General features: G+C 35.9%; 1 protein-coding gene across 4 annotated transcripts in view; it reads right to left on the bottom strand.

Annotated features, from left to right (window-relative positions):
- Nucleotides 1-11,435, bottom strand: part of LOC102550446 (rho GTPase-activating protein 20-like) — a 38,170-nt gene extending 26,735 nt beyond the window's left edge. Inside the window, exons 1-5 of one of the 4 annotated variants that reach the window (XM_087637258.1) lie at nt 11,321-11,435; nt 7,939-8,122; nt 5,268-5,417; nt 3,179-3,220; nt 1,932-2,013 (exon numbers count right to left, since the gene is read on the bottom strand). In XM_087637258.1, the coding sequence (XP_087493384.1) occupies nt 1,932-2,013; nt 3,179-3,220; nt 5,268-5,417; nt 7,939-8,057 (393 nt within the window). In that variant the 5' untranslated portion in view covers nt 8,058-8,122; nt 11,321-11,435. Of the gene's footprint in view, nt 1-1,931; nt 2,014-3,178; nt 3,221-5,267; nt 5,418-7,938; nt 8,123-10,219; nt 10,329-11,320 lie in introns of those variants that run through there. The other 3 variants (XM_087637249.1, XM_087637259.1, XM_087637252.1) reach the window with 3 other exon arrangements.
- Nucleotides 11,436-14,780: the final 3,345 nt, after the last annotated feature.

Here is a 14,780-nt window from a genome sequence, read left to right as displayed (position 1 = left end):
CAGGACAAATAGGAGCAGCAATTAAAAAATCAAAAGACAAAAACAAAAAAGAAAAGAAAATGAAAACAAAACAACAAAAGTTGATTTAGAACTCTCTTCATTTCATGCTTTGAATTTTGCTGGATGATATACAGATATATGGTACTGAAATATGTAATGGTGATAGAAGTAGAAACCAAAATGAATATTTGAGATGTTCTCCATGACTTAATACTTCCAAGAACAAGCAAGGTGCTTATATTTTTAGCTCTCTACTGCCTCTCACATTTAGAATCTGATCCAGAGACCTAGGAAGACAGCAAGCATAACCTAGCATGAAATCAAATCATAGCAATCTGATAGCACTGATATCCTAGAGTTCTGATACATTATCATAGTGTATGACAGTGAGTAGGTAGGTTTATCTTTATGAAGATAGTGTTTATAGTATCAACTATCTGCAGTAAATGTTATGTCTAGGAAACAATCCCTTAAATATAAAACAGCACAAATGCCCCCTCGCTATCCATAACAACCTTGAACCAAGACCAGAGAAAATCACTTCATAAGCCATGTCTTTCACAGAGTTTTTATTTATTGTCTTCAATCAACTGGCCATAATCCATTACCCTAAATATGTGTGTGTTTGTGTGTGTATGTGTGTGTGTGTGTGTGTGTGTGTGTTTGTGTGTGTGTTCATATATATGTGAGAAATACTGGTAATATGCCATAGCTGAACTTCAGCAGCAGAGACAAGAGAACATTTCCCTACAAGACTTTCGGCTTTTCAGCTCCTCCGTGTCCTGAGAACACATAAGGTTCAGCCAAGCTACTGAGTGTTCTTCTGACTTATATCACTGGCTATAAATTACTATATCTAATTACTGCTTTATTTAACCTAGAAAGTATGAAGATCTAATTGTGTGGAGATTATTTTACACAACTTGGTAAGCATAATGCAACTTCAACAGTGAAATGTTAGAATATTGAACTCTAGGTACATTGTATACCCATTAGCATTTATGAAAGACAGAGAGATGCTGATCCTCTGAGACACAGTCTATTCTGCTTTACACTAGAAAATGTCTTCAATGCTCTACATGCTACATAACAGGTAGATTTGTAATCTGCACTAAATCCAATAGTGAAAGTAGAACAATTATAAAATTAGGTCAAAATTAGATTATTATTTAATCGCTATGTGTGTAACGCAACAATAAAACTACTATTTAGTCTGTGTGAGGTCATGAGTTTTATCCTAAGCAGTGTACACACACACACACACACACACACACACACACACACACACACACACACACAAATGGTAAGTAAATAAAAATTATTTCTAAACAGAAGTTACATGAAAAATATCCCTATGCCTAGAACATTCAAATAAATATAAGATAAAGAGCCAGGATTATGTAGCGGGCCTTCCAAAGCAGGTATGAGGAGCAGAGAGACAAACAGAAAGGGCAGAGGACAGTGGTACAGAGATCAAATGTTACAACAATGAGAATGTGCAGAGCAAAATACTTCTTGATAATATTTTGCATGTTTAAATGTGTTTGATTATGTTATGTAATATGAACTATTTTGATTAGAAAAGTATTTTAAAATACATATTAATCGAGCAACAATATATGTTTACATATAAGCAGTAAGAACTCAGGGGAAAAGCAGTTTAATTCCAATAATATTACTTGCCCAGGAAATGTATGCTGTTGCAACTACCTCACTTAATTTTCAGGCATTTAAGAAAAATTATTTCCTCTTTTTTCTTGCATTAGCACGTGGAACAATCTTCCTTCTTATTGCTCTCCATATACGTAAATGCTTACTATCTCTAACCTCCACCCACTTCTTATGTCTCCGTCTTCTATAACTCTACAAACTGCCTGCCTCACTGCTAGTCATGAACTTGAACTATCAGTTTTGGTTCTGTATTCACATACACTGTCACAGGTTTGGATATCCTCAGGGAATATCTGCAGTGGGAAAGTTTTCATGATCCCCTTCTTGGCTTCATTGATAGATCTGCTCAAATGCAATAAAAACAAACAATAAAGTAAAATTAAAAAGATTGTAGCTTATTTTAAGATAATGACTGTTAATATTTTATAAGTACATTCTTAGTTTTAAATACAAGACAATCAGTTCAGTAATATGCATTATTGGATTAGGGAATATTTAAAAATGTTTCAGGAACAAAGACATGATCAGCTTCATCTAGGAAGCACATTGCTCTAGGAAGAAAAGCCATTCCTCAGGACGATTTGTTGGCAAAGTAGTTGTCAAGTTGAGTACATGTGGAATGAACTACAATGCAGAAAGAGAGGGCACATCTGTGATCGAGATCTTGAGGCAAGACCACACAGGCTGCTAACTTGACCTTGCCATGGAGATATTGAGTCGTAGTGGCCATAAAGGACAAGGAGAGGTAAAACACACCCATGATTAATACCTAGAGATTTAGGCAAGTGGATCTGTATGTTCAAGGTCAGCCTGCCACAAAGCAAGGTTCCATCCTAGGTGTGGTCGTACACACCTTTAATCTGAGTCTCCCTTCTGTTGGGTGGCCTAAATAAGGACATTCAGAGAAGACTCACTCTTCTTTGCCTGTTTACAATTAGTTGCCAACATAACTGTGAACATCTACTGCTTCAGGATTCCAGTTCATACAGAAGACCAGGTGAAATAAACTATCCTCACGGACTGAACAGCTACTAGATTTCAATTCACAGCTGCTCACTGTTGGGTTAGTTGGACTACAGAAGAAGTTCATCACATGAGTTTCCTTTAATATATACAGTCCTTAAATTCTGTGACTCTAGAGAATGTTCTGTGACAAATACACAAGGAAAAGCAAAAATCTGCCTTACCTAAAAGAGGGAATTAGCAGATGGTTTGAATGTACATGGTAGAGTAAGTTCTGTGGGGTTGAATTTACAATAAGACTGAAGAGTACTGTTTACTCCAATATAAAGAGACAACATTGAAGGCAGAACATCCTCAAAACTAAATAAATGTGTGATAGGTAGGAGAATCTAAAGCAATATTGAGTGACTGCAATATTGAGTGACCATCTGGTCAACAAAGTAGTTGGAGACAGCCCACCAAAAATATTTTTAAAAATGAAATGAAGCACAAACTGTAATTCCCTTGTCAGTATGGGATTAAAGTATAATCACACGTAAATTACCTGGTAAGGAAAGTATACCATTGCACTTTCTGTTCTTTTGACCTGTAATGTTAAAATGAAAAACAAGATTAGAGTCTTGACAATCTTAAGACTTTTAAGATTATTACACAGAAAATTACTGTAAGACAATGGCTATCATGAGGGTGCAAGATTGTATTCTTCATGCTACTGCCCTTCTGAATGACATGCTTAACTGGAACACTTGTATGACAGGAAGTTGAATCTAAGTGTGGAAACTAGTTGGGAATATCAAGACATGACTCTGTTCCAAGAGCAGTGTGACCACGACTGGGCCACCAATTACTCCTAGTTTAGTTTCATCTGTATAAAAGGATAGTTAAGACAATGCCCTCTTAGTGTGAGGTCAGGTTCGCATAGGAAGGTTACATTATTCACATTATATGACGGGTAAGGTATATGTCCTTTGGATTGATCACACTTAATCCAGGGAGAATGCCTTTTAAGAAAAAAAATATTATTTCCTTGTGTGATTTACAGAATTGGTGACACAAGACAGGTGGTCCTTCATTTGTGTGAGTCATCACATTAACTCTCCTGGTACAAATAATAAGCCCACAAGTATGAAACTGTAGCATGTAATCCTCTAATTCAAGTTGGATTAAAAATGAACTCACAAGGCTAACAGTTTAAAACTGCAAAGGACATGCTGAATGCGTTAGACCTCATTGATATTCAGTGTCTTACAGTCATCAACATTGTCCTGATGATCAAAGTTTTGCTTATCCAAACAGCAACCCCTTCCCTATGCACTATTCCTCTTCCCCATGCTCACAACCCACTGTCAGGTATTGTTTTTCCTTCTGTGTACATTGTTCCATTTTCTGAAAATAATTATCCATCCTGCAAAGATCTTTCTTTCCCAGAATTTTCTTCTCCCTTTTAACATGGTTCTAACATTCATAACTCAAGCTAAATAGTCATTTTGATAACCTTGGTAACTTCCTGTGGAACTATGGACTGATACTTGCAAAAAGATGGACACATCCATGTTTTTACTATTAACAGTTCATCCAATGATAATGGCCAGTGTGCTTAGTGGAAGAGGCAGGTCTTCCAGTTTTACCACAGGAAGGCTACCAGATGTAGGGGAGGAGAAAAAAATTCACCATGCTACAGAGGGAGTCACCAGCCTTGTGAGATCTCAGATGGATTGGCCATTGGCTGTTTCCCCAATTGGCCTTGGAGAGCAGGCAGGATATCAGAAATATAATTAATCTGAGGGTAGATTTAGGGTGCTGAGCTAGGACTATGGTAACTAAGCAAACAAAGTTGAGGGCATATTCTGAGGTGTTGGGCTGTGAGTGTGAGAAAGGGCATGGTAGTTGAGGAAGGCTTAGAAGAGCCTGGCCATAGAGTTAAAACATATCAAAATAAGCTAGTGTGTCTGTGTGCATGTGTGTGTGCATATACGTGTGCCCGCATACCTCTGTGTGTGTGTGTGTGTGTGTGTGTGTGTGTGTGATCTACCCATCCGATAGAACCATATTCCTTGACCTTGATCCTTGTCTGTTGACCATTAGACATCAGTGATATTCTGCTACGCAGACATTCAAATACTTGAGCATTCAATAAAGAACTACTTTTATTTATTCAATTAAATACTATTTTAATGGAAATTAATAGGGAAGTATTGGAGATATTGGTTAAAATAATTATATTTTGCAGTATTATTGGTGATAAATCAATTTGTGTATTTTCAAATCCTAGATAAAACCATGGGAAAAAGAATGTGGAGGCCATAGTAAGTGCTTGTTTTGTCCACATCCTTCTTCGAAGACAATGTACCTCCATTCTGCCCCAAGAATCTTGTGGATTCCTAGTGAAAAACCCAGATCAAAAGCTAAGGAATATGCTTACACATGAAATGTATGTTGTAGAAAATATAGACAAACTAGGATCATCATAGAAGAGTTTGAGTTAGCAACCTGTATACAATCAGACTTAAATGAATTCTTATTTTGCACAAATTATGGTTAATTGGTTTAACCTATAAATTACAAAGCAATAAGCTGCCCACAGTTTCTATAGCTATCCTCTTGTGAATACAGGTCCAAATTGTAGGACTTACCGAAAGGTGGCCAAAGCATTCCCAGTGGCCCAGTAGAAGAAGATGGTCTTGCAAGTACAGGTTTGATTTGCCCTGACAAGTTCCACATCATCCACCACCCACAGATAATTCAGTGGGATGATACATTTTATCTTAAACTTTTTCTTAGTCCTAGAAAGAGAGTCAGGTATCTCTGTTAGTTTGATTTGCACTGTAGTTGGTATTGCTTGTAGAAATACCTAGTTCTTCCTACTCCAGGGCAGAGGAGTACTCCTCCATTTTTTTTTAGAAGTAGTTTTTAGAATATATTGTGCATGATTCTTTGACACAGGTATATGAATAGAAAGAGTTCATTCCTAGTACATAAATAATTATTCCAGCCTGAATCTTTTTTTCTTTTTTCTTTTTTATTAACTTGAGTATTTCTTATATACATTTCGAGTTTTATTCCCTTTCCGGGTTTCCGGGCAAACATCCCCCTCCCGCCTCCCCTTCCTTATGGGTGTTCCCCTCCCCACCCTCCCCCCATTGCCGCACTCCCCCCAACAGTCTAGTTCACTGGGAGTACTCCTCCATTTTATCACTCAGGAACAGTTCAAGCCATGGTAGCCATGGTAGATGAAATTCAGTTAAGCATGTACTGAAAGAAGTCAGTGGACACAAGCTTCTCATTGGCCACAAATAGACCTAGTTTGATCGTTTTCTGAATGGAGAATGTTAGAATTAATATACAGTGCATATTATATATAGGACATTTTTAGAAAACCATGTGTTTGAAGATTTCTTTCCTTAATTTTGTTAATTTGGAAACATTGTGATTCATTTCCATAATGTCCATGCCAAAAAAAAGTTAAAATTTTGTATTTTAATTACATTTAATAATATGTGTGTGTGTGAATTTGGGTTTGTAATTCTGCGTTTGAAACTATTAACCAACTACGTTGGTCCTAAATTGAGGATATTGACTCTGCCTCTCTCAGATTCAGGAGATAATATAACACAAGTATAAACTGTGATTCAAAAATCCTATATAAACATATTGTAAACATCAAAACTTTTACAAGTTTTGAAACAGGATATTACAGGAATTATTTCCCACAGTATCTAATGTAACAGGTAACAATCAAAATAGAAGCATATCATGTAAATATAAAAATAATAATTTACTTGTACATTCTCACACAAAAATAAACACATGTCTCAATCATAACACATTTGTACTTCTATTTTCTTTCAAACTCAAGACATAATTGTATATGTACATATACATATATATGAGCATATATATGAATTAAAATTCAGGAGAAATGCATAAACCTAAAATCGTCAATTCCAATGTCTGATAAGAGATAATCTACCTTGAAAATGGAACTGACAATCATTTTCTATGAAATTAATAATGCGTGTTCCAAAATATGAATGCCAATTTCACATTAGTTTTAATTATTATAATAACACAGGTGAAATAGAACAAATATGTGGTCTTTCAAGAACATTTTGTTTCCTCTACTCTCAAAAACCATTTACACAAACTACACTTAAAAGGCACTTATCAGTATGTACATACTTTTAATTCAAATGAGTCAATTGCAGTCTTTTAAAAAGATGTATTTCCAACTGGGGACCAAAGGTGAGTTGATTAGAAATAACAAGAAGGATAGACATATTGATAGACAGCCAGGTCATTCATTTATTTTGAGCCTGCATCAGTCAGATACTATCATTTTCTATGCAAGGAACTTACAATTACTAATGAGGGTTGAAAGCCAAATTTACCCAATTGGTTGAATCTATAACGTACAGAGTAATTCTCATCTGAACAATTTATTTTCTCACATTTTGAAGTAGATCTTCAGGAATATTATTTAAGGATGACCAAAAAATTTAAACCCTAAACTGAATAAACTATAGTATTGATGTCTGTGCTCCAAACCACATAGGAACTAAGGCGAACATAAATTAAATTATTTCCTTGATAATGTAAATACCAGCTTCATACATTCTAGAATAATATGAAGGCTATAATCATGGCCAGCGAAGATTATATGTGATGTGGTTCCAGAAAACACCACCATGATTATAAGTTACAATGCAACCATGTATATGGCCTCATTTAATCACAGCAGTTTTCGCTAGCATGTGAAGAATCACCAACCAGGAACTACTCGGTGCCTGCCGTTTCCCCTCATTAGTAGCTGCTGTCAGTAGGGATAGGAGCTGCTTTTTGCCTCTTCATACTTATTTGGAATCTATGAGGTCAAGAGGCTTACATGTGTTGCCCCTTGTGTGCAACGCTCATAATCTGGGTCTTTCTCTTCTTGCTTCTATGTCTACTCCTGCTTCTTGTATTTGAATATTTTATTTTGAGAACATGTCTCACTGTATAGTCCACATATCCCAAAAAGTTTCAATACTCCTAAGTCAGTTTTAACAATGCTAGAATTACTAGCATGTGCTTGTACATCTCTTCTTACTGTGATTCAAATAGCAGGATAAATAATTCCTTTTTTAAATGCCTAAAAGTTTTTGTCAAACCAAATTTCAACCATAGTAGAGGAAAAAGAAGTTGTGATAATGAAGTATAATCTTTTATTTTAAGCAAAATTTAAAAAATACTATTTAATTTTCGTACAGAAAAGGCTGATTCAAGTGTAATCTCTCATAGTAAGGAATGCTTGTTGCATATACTCACAGGTTAGTAGACACAACCAAAACATCATCAAATAAGGAGAGATATCTTTTTTTCCTTTTCCTGCCACTTGTGAGTTCCACAGGGCCTTGACAGAGCAAGGTTCGATGTATTTCCCCCATGTCTTCCTTCACAAGGGTTTCCACATAGAATAAAAACTAACCGTACTCCTGATACAGGTCTCCAACTAAAAGAACAAAAAGACAGTGGGTAAGTTATTAGACCAATGTTGATACTAAATTTTAAAGAGTTCATGATGTTAAAACAGAGTAAATAAATCTGAAAGAGAAGCTCTGTGGAATAGCACAAAAACATTTATAATGCTAACAGTTAATATATGGTATATATGTATAAAATTAAAAAATAAATACAAATGTGACATTACAAGATAATTGTAACTCTTAACATAAATTATATGCTAATGAAAAAGATAGTAAGAAATTAAAAAACTAACCAGACTTAACAATTTTACACTGCTTTTAATATATGTGAACAGCCTGGCTTTACCTGTATTGGCTTATATGTCTGCTTCCTTCAGAAATTTTTTTAATGTGATTGTCTCATCCCCACACTGTCTTGAATGGTGAAAACTTAGACATGAGCAGCTGCCATTTATTGTCTTCTGAAGATATAATTGTATTAATCTAAACAACTCAAGCCAAAGGCCTCTGCTTTCATGAACCTGAGGTTCAGCTAAGCTTTCAAAAGTGTTATAATACATTAGATCACTGTCAAATCAGATTATATAAACAAATACTCCAGCACTCAAAAAATATTTGAGAATTGGTCTTGTCCAAATAAAGGTGTCATTTCCCTTCCTCTTCCTGTGTGTCCTACAAGGATAACAACATGAATTCTGGGGAGTGAAAATACTTGTACACTCTAAAGTCTCTACCTAGACTCCTGTATCTCTCCAAACATCTCTATCATGTGTGCTATGTGAGCTATAGAACCCCTTCCCACCTTTAGGAATTTAAAGTTTCTCCTACTCAAGTTATCCTCATGTTTCACTCCTGATATTCTTCCTTCTCTGTTACCAAGCATTGACCATACCAAATCTTTTACCTTTTTCTCGCTACTCAGAACCTTCCAGCCTCCTCTGAACACGTTTACTCTTATCCATATTGAAATTCTTCCCTGTAATAATGGAGTGACTAACATTCTGGTAGTTTCTGTACTGTGAAATGCTCATTCATTGGAATTTTTATGATATAAATTTTCTTTAAGGGACTATAATTCTGCCCAAAACCTGTTATATCTTTCTTTTTTTCTTTCCCCCTCCATTTTTATTAAATTGTGTATTTCTTATTTACATTTCAAATGATATTCCCTTTCCCAGTTTCCAGGCCAACATTGCCCTTACCCCTTCCCTTCCCTTTCTATATGGGTGTTCCCCTCCCCATCCAACCCCATTACTGCCCTCCCCCAAACACTTCCATTCACTGGGGGTCCTGCCTTGGAAGGAAAAGGGCTTCCCCTTCTATTGGTGCCCCTAGAGGTACCAAATATTTTACTTAGAAAGTATTTAGTAGGGGCTGGAGAGATTGCTCAGAGGTTAAGAGCACTGTCTGCTCTTCTTGAGGTCCTGAGTTCAATTCCCAGCAACCACATGGTGGCTCACAACCATCTATAATCAGGTCTGGTGCCCTCTTCTGGCCTGCAAGCATACATACAGGCAGTAAGCTGTATGATGTATACATAATAAATAAATAAATGTTTAAAAAATTAAAAAAAAGAAATATTTAGTATCTCTGAGAATCAAAGCATCAAAGGGATACAGAAGTCAATCATTGTCATCACACACTTCAAATAATAAAAAAAAGATATGTTAAAAAATTATACAAACTCAAATTCCTGATAAGAGAAATTGAATTGTCTGGGGACTAGTTTCTATTAAATCTGATTTAGTGTTCAAATACTCAGAAATAGATGACAAAGAAAACAATGTGTGTTGGTTGAAACTATAACAATTTGAAGAAATCAGAGAGTCATCACCAAAAAAATCTGATCACTTTTTTAAATTTTGAAACATAATAATCACTCAAAACTTGGGCATAATTTTTAAAAATATTTCTAGAAACCATTCTCCTGTATGATCAAAGCATATCACTCCTCACATAACACTGTTTCTAAAGAAGCCTGGTACTGATATTGCTACAATGACTAACTTTTCAAAAGAACACTGCTGAGTTGAGAGTTAGTTCATATTATATGGAGGACTCAAGAGAGAACACCTCCTGATTCTACTAGTCTATCATGAGAATCAAATTAGTTATAAAAATACCTTTTCAGTGAAGCCTGGAAGGGAGAACCTTTGAATAGACTTGAAATTTTATTTTGCCTTCCTACTCTTGAACACCAAACTGGTGACTGCAGTTAGCAGGAAAACCACTGAAGTCTGAGGCCCCTGTGGTAGTCAAGGTGAAGGTGTATTGTGATGTCATTACTCTAAGGCTCCTGACAACTCCCACAGTTACACATGCATTGCCTTTCCTTATACCTAGTGCCTTTAAAAATTATATTTTTAATAATTATGGAACAGTAAGACTTTGTAGGGAATAACATAGTTTCACAACTATGCATAGGTATATGAGAATTATATTATATAGGTGAGAGATAGAATATAGAGATATTTGGATGCTAGGTCAACAGACAGATTGATAACTATGGTATGGCTCATTTCTTTAATCTGCTCATACAATTCTAATATTAACACATTTTAAGTGAATTTTACTCTGCCAGGAACATGATACATCTTGGAAAGAATATGTAGAGCAACACGAGCTTTTACATAGAAAGCATTTAAGAGACAAGAGATTCAGTGAGTCAGGAGGAACAGCACCCAATAGCAGTTTCACACACTTCAAACAATAGGGTCAAGATATGTTAACAATACCAACTCAATTTCAGGATAAAAAGACAAAGTTAATGAAAATGTCTGGAAAAGAGTTCCTGTATAATCTGATTTAATCTTCAAATACTCAGAAATAGATTTCAAACCACACAATATGAGTTGGAAACTATAACAATTTAAGAAAAAAAGATAGTTAGACTAGGGGCCTATCAAAAATGAAGAAATTTTTTAAAAAATCTTGTAGCCATGAGGGTAAAAACAATTTGGTTGCGTATAAAATAAACCTCACTCATAACTCAGATTGTTTTTAAGATTACAAAAACTGTTCTCCTCTATGCTCAAAACATACCACTCCTCACACAATAATGTTGTTTCTAAAGAAGACTGGCACTGAATATTGCTACAATGAATAAACTTTTCTAAAAACCACTGCTGAGTTGAGAGTTGGTTCACATTATATGGAGGACTCAAGAGAGAACACCTCCTGATTCCACTAGTCTATCATGAGAATCAAATTAGTTATAAAAATACCTTTTCAGTGGAGCCTGGAAGGGAGAACCTTTGAATAGACTTGAAATTTTATTTCGCCTTCCTACTCTTGAACACCAAACTGGTGACTGCAGTTAGCAGGAAAACCACGGAAGTCTGAGACCCGGTGTTGTCAAGGTGAAGGTGTACTGTGATGTCATCACTCTAAGGTTCCTGACAACTCCCACAGTTCCACATGCATTGCCTTTCCTTATACCTAGTGCCTTTAAAAATTATTTTTTAATTATAGCTGGACCATAAGTTTTTGGAAGGAATAAGACAGTATCACAACTATACATGTGTATATGAAAGTTATATTATATAGGTTTCAGATAGAATATAGAGACAGATGGATGCTAGGTCAACAGACAGATTGATAGCTATTGTTTGGCTTGTTTCATTACTCTGCTCATACAATTTGGATATTAAAACATATTAAGTTAATATCACTCTGTCAAAAACATGATATAACATTCTATGAGTATTTAAAGAATAGCTTTTACTCAGAAAGCATGTAACACCCAAGAGATACAGAGTCACGAGGAACAGCGCCATTGGTTGTCACCAAATTCTTCAAAGAAAAATATCAAGATAGGTTTACAATAGCAATTCAATTTCATGATAAATAATGAAAGTAAATGCATATGTCAGGGAAGTAGTTCATGTATAATCTGAATTAATACTCTAATACTCAGAAATAGATTTCAAAGTACACAGCATGTGTTTGAAACTAGAAAAATTGAACAAAAAAGAGTGTTATAATTTTGTTACTTAAAAATATCTGACGAGTTGCCCAGAACTGAACTGAACTGACCCAAAAGTTCCCTGTACCCAAATACCATGGGGGAGAGAACTAAACACACAGAATTTCAGACAATTCTGTGACTGCCACTTCTGCCCACCTCTCCCACATCCCTGTCCCAGGAGGAAACTGCATGTTGCCTCTGGTACAGGAATACAGAAGCAGTCAATTGCAGGAAACTGCTGGTCAGGCCTGCGCCTGGTTACACAGCTACCTGCATCCAAATCCCATGGTGGAGAGAGCTGGACTCTCACAAGTTCAGACACTCCTGAGAACTCAGAGGAGACTACTCTCTGCCCACATTCCCAACCCAAGAAGAAATTACCTGGTGTCATCTGTGCCCCCCTGGGCACAGGGATCTAGGAGCAGTCAGGGGCAGGACCCTTCAGGTTTCTGCCTGTGTTGAGAGCTGAAATCCAGTCACCAGGAGCACCTACACACCTGAGAGTAGAACTCTCTGTTCTGAGATCCAGCTTAATGAAAATAGGTCTAATGAGTGCTGATACACAGGCCTACAGGAGGGTCAAGCTACTGTCAGAGATAGCAAGTCTAGGTAACACCAGAGACAACCTCCTGGGTAGAGGCAAGCGCAGTAAATGGAGTAACAAAATCCAAGACCACTTGGCATCATCAGAGCACAGTTCTCACACCAAAGCAAATGCTGGATATCCAAACACACCGGAAAAGCAAGATATGGGTTTACAATTCACATTTTATGATGATGGAGGACTTTAAGAAGGACATAAATAACTCCCTTAAAGAAGTACAGGAGAGCACAGGTAAACAAGTAGAAGCTCTTAAATTTCCTTAAAGAATTACAGGAAAATACAACAAAACAGGTTAAGGAATTGTACAAAACTGTCCAGGATTTAAAATGAAACCAGAAACAATAAATAAAGCACAAAAGGAGACAACCCTGGAGATAGTAAACCTAGGGAAGAGATCAGAAGACATAGATGCAAGAATCAGCAACAGAATACAAGGGATAGAAGAGAGAATCTCAGGGGAGAAGATACCATAGAACACATTGACACAACAGTCAAAGATAATGTAAAATGCAAAAAGCTCCTAGCTGAAAACATCCAGGAAATTCAGGATACAATAAGAAGATCAAACCTAAGGATAGTAGGTATAGAAGAGAATGAAGACTCCCAACTTAAAGAGCCAGTAAATATCTTAAACAAAATTATAGAAGAACACTTCCCAAGTTGAAGAAAGAGATGCCCATAAACATATAAGAAGCCAAAAGAACTCCAAATAGATTGGGCCAGAAAAGAAATTCCTCCCATCACATAATAGTCAGAACACCAAATGCACAAAACAAAGAATACTAAAAGCAGTAAAGGAAAAATGTCAAGTAACATATAGAAGCAGACCTATATGAATTATGCACACCAGAGACTATGAAGGCCAGAAGATCCTGGACAGGTGTCATACAGATCCTAAGAAAATGCACCCCAGAAAAAGTCTCAATTAACATAGATGGAGAAAACAAGATATTTCATGACAAAATCCAAATTTAAACAATATCTTTCTACAAATCCATTCCTACAAAGGACAATAGATGGAAATCTCCAACACAATAAGGGAAACTACACGCTAAAAAAAGGCAAAAATAAAAAAAGTAATATCTTTGCAATGAAACCAAAAGAAGAGAGATATACAAACATAATTCTACCTCTAACAATGAAATAACAGGAAACAACAATCACTCTTCCTTGATATTTCTTAACATCAATGGACTCAATTTTTCAACAAAAGACATAGAATAACAGAGTGGTTATGTAAAAAGGACCCAGCATTTTGCTGCACACAGGAAACTCACCTCAGAGACAAAGTCAGAGACTACTTGAGAGTAAAAGGCTGGAAAAATCTTTCCAAGCAAATGGTACAAAGAAATAAGCTGGAATAGCCATTATAATATTGAATAAAATCGACTTTCAATCAAAAGTTATCAAAAAAGATAAGGAAGAACATTTCATATCCATCAAAGGAAAAATCCATCAAGATGAACTCTCAATCCTAAATATCCAAATGCAAGGGCAACGACATTCATATAAGAAACCTTACTAAAGCTCAAATCACACATTGCACCTCACACAATAATAGTAGGAGATTTCAACACTCCACTGTCATCAATGGACAGATCATAGAAACAAAAATTAAACAGAGACATATAGAAACTAACAGAAGTGATGAGCCAAATGAACTTAACAGACATTTGTAGAACATTTCCTCCTAAAACAAAAGGATACGCCTTCTTCTCAGCAGTTCATGGTATTTCTCCGAAATTGACCATATAATCGATCACAAAACAGGTCTCAACAGATACAGGAAGATAGAAAAAAAATCCCATTCATTCTATCAGATCACCAAGTACTAAGGTTGGTCTTTAATTATAAAAACAAACTATAGAAAGCCCACATACACATGAAAGTTGAACAACGCTGTTCTCAATGATAACCTTGGTCAAGGAAGAAATAAAGAAAGAAATTAAAGACTTCTTAGAATTTAATGAAAATCAAGGCACAACATATGGGACACAAACTTATGGGACACAATGAAAGCAGTGCTAAGAGACAAAGTCATAGGTGTGAGTGCCTGCAAAAATAAACATTAGAAAGCATACATCGGCAGATTGACAGCACACCTAAAACCTCT

The sequence above is a fragment of the Rattus norvegicus genome, chromosome 2 (genome assembly GCF_021556685.1).
Source record: "Rattus norvegicus strain SHRSP/BbbUtx chromosome 2, alternate assembly SHRSP_T2T, whole genome shotgun sequence".
Taxonomy (NCBI): Eukaryota; Metazoa; Chordata; class Mammalia; order Rodentia; family Muridae; genus Rattus; species Rattus norvegicus.
This window is presented reverse-complemented; position numbering and strand designations above follow the sequence as displayed.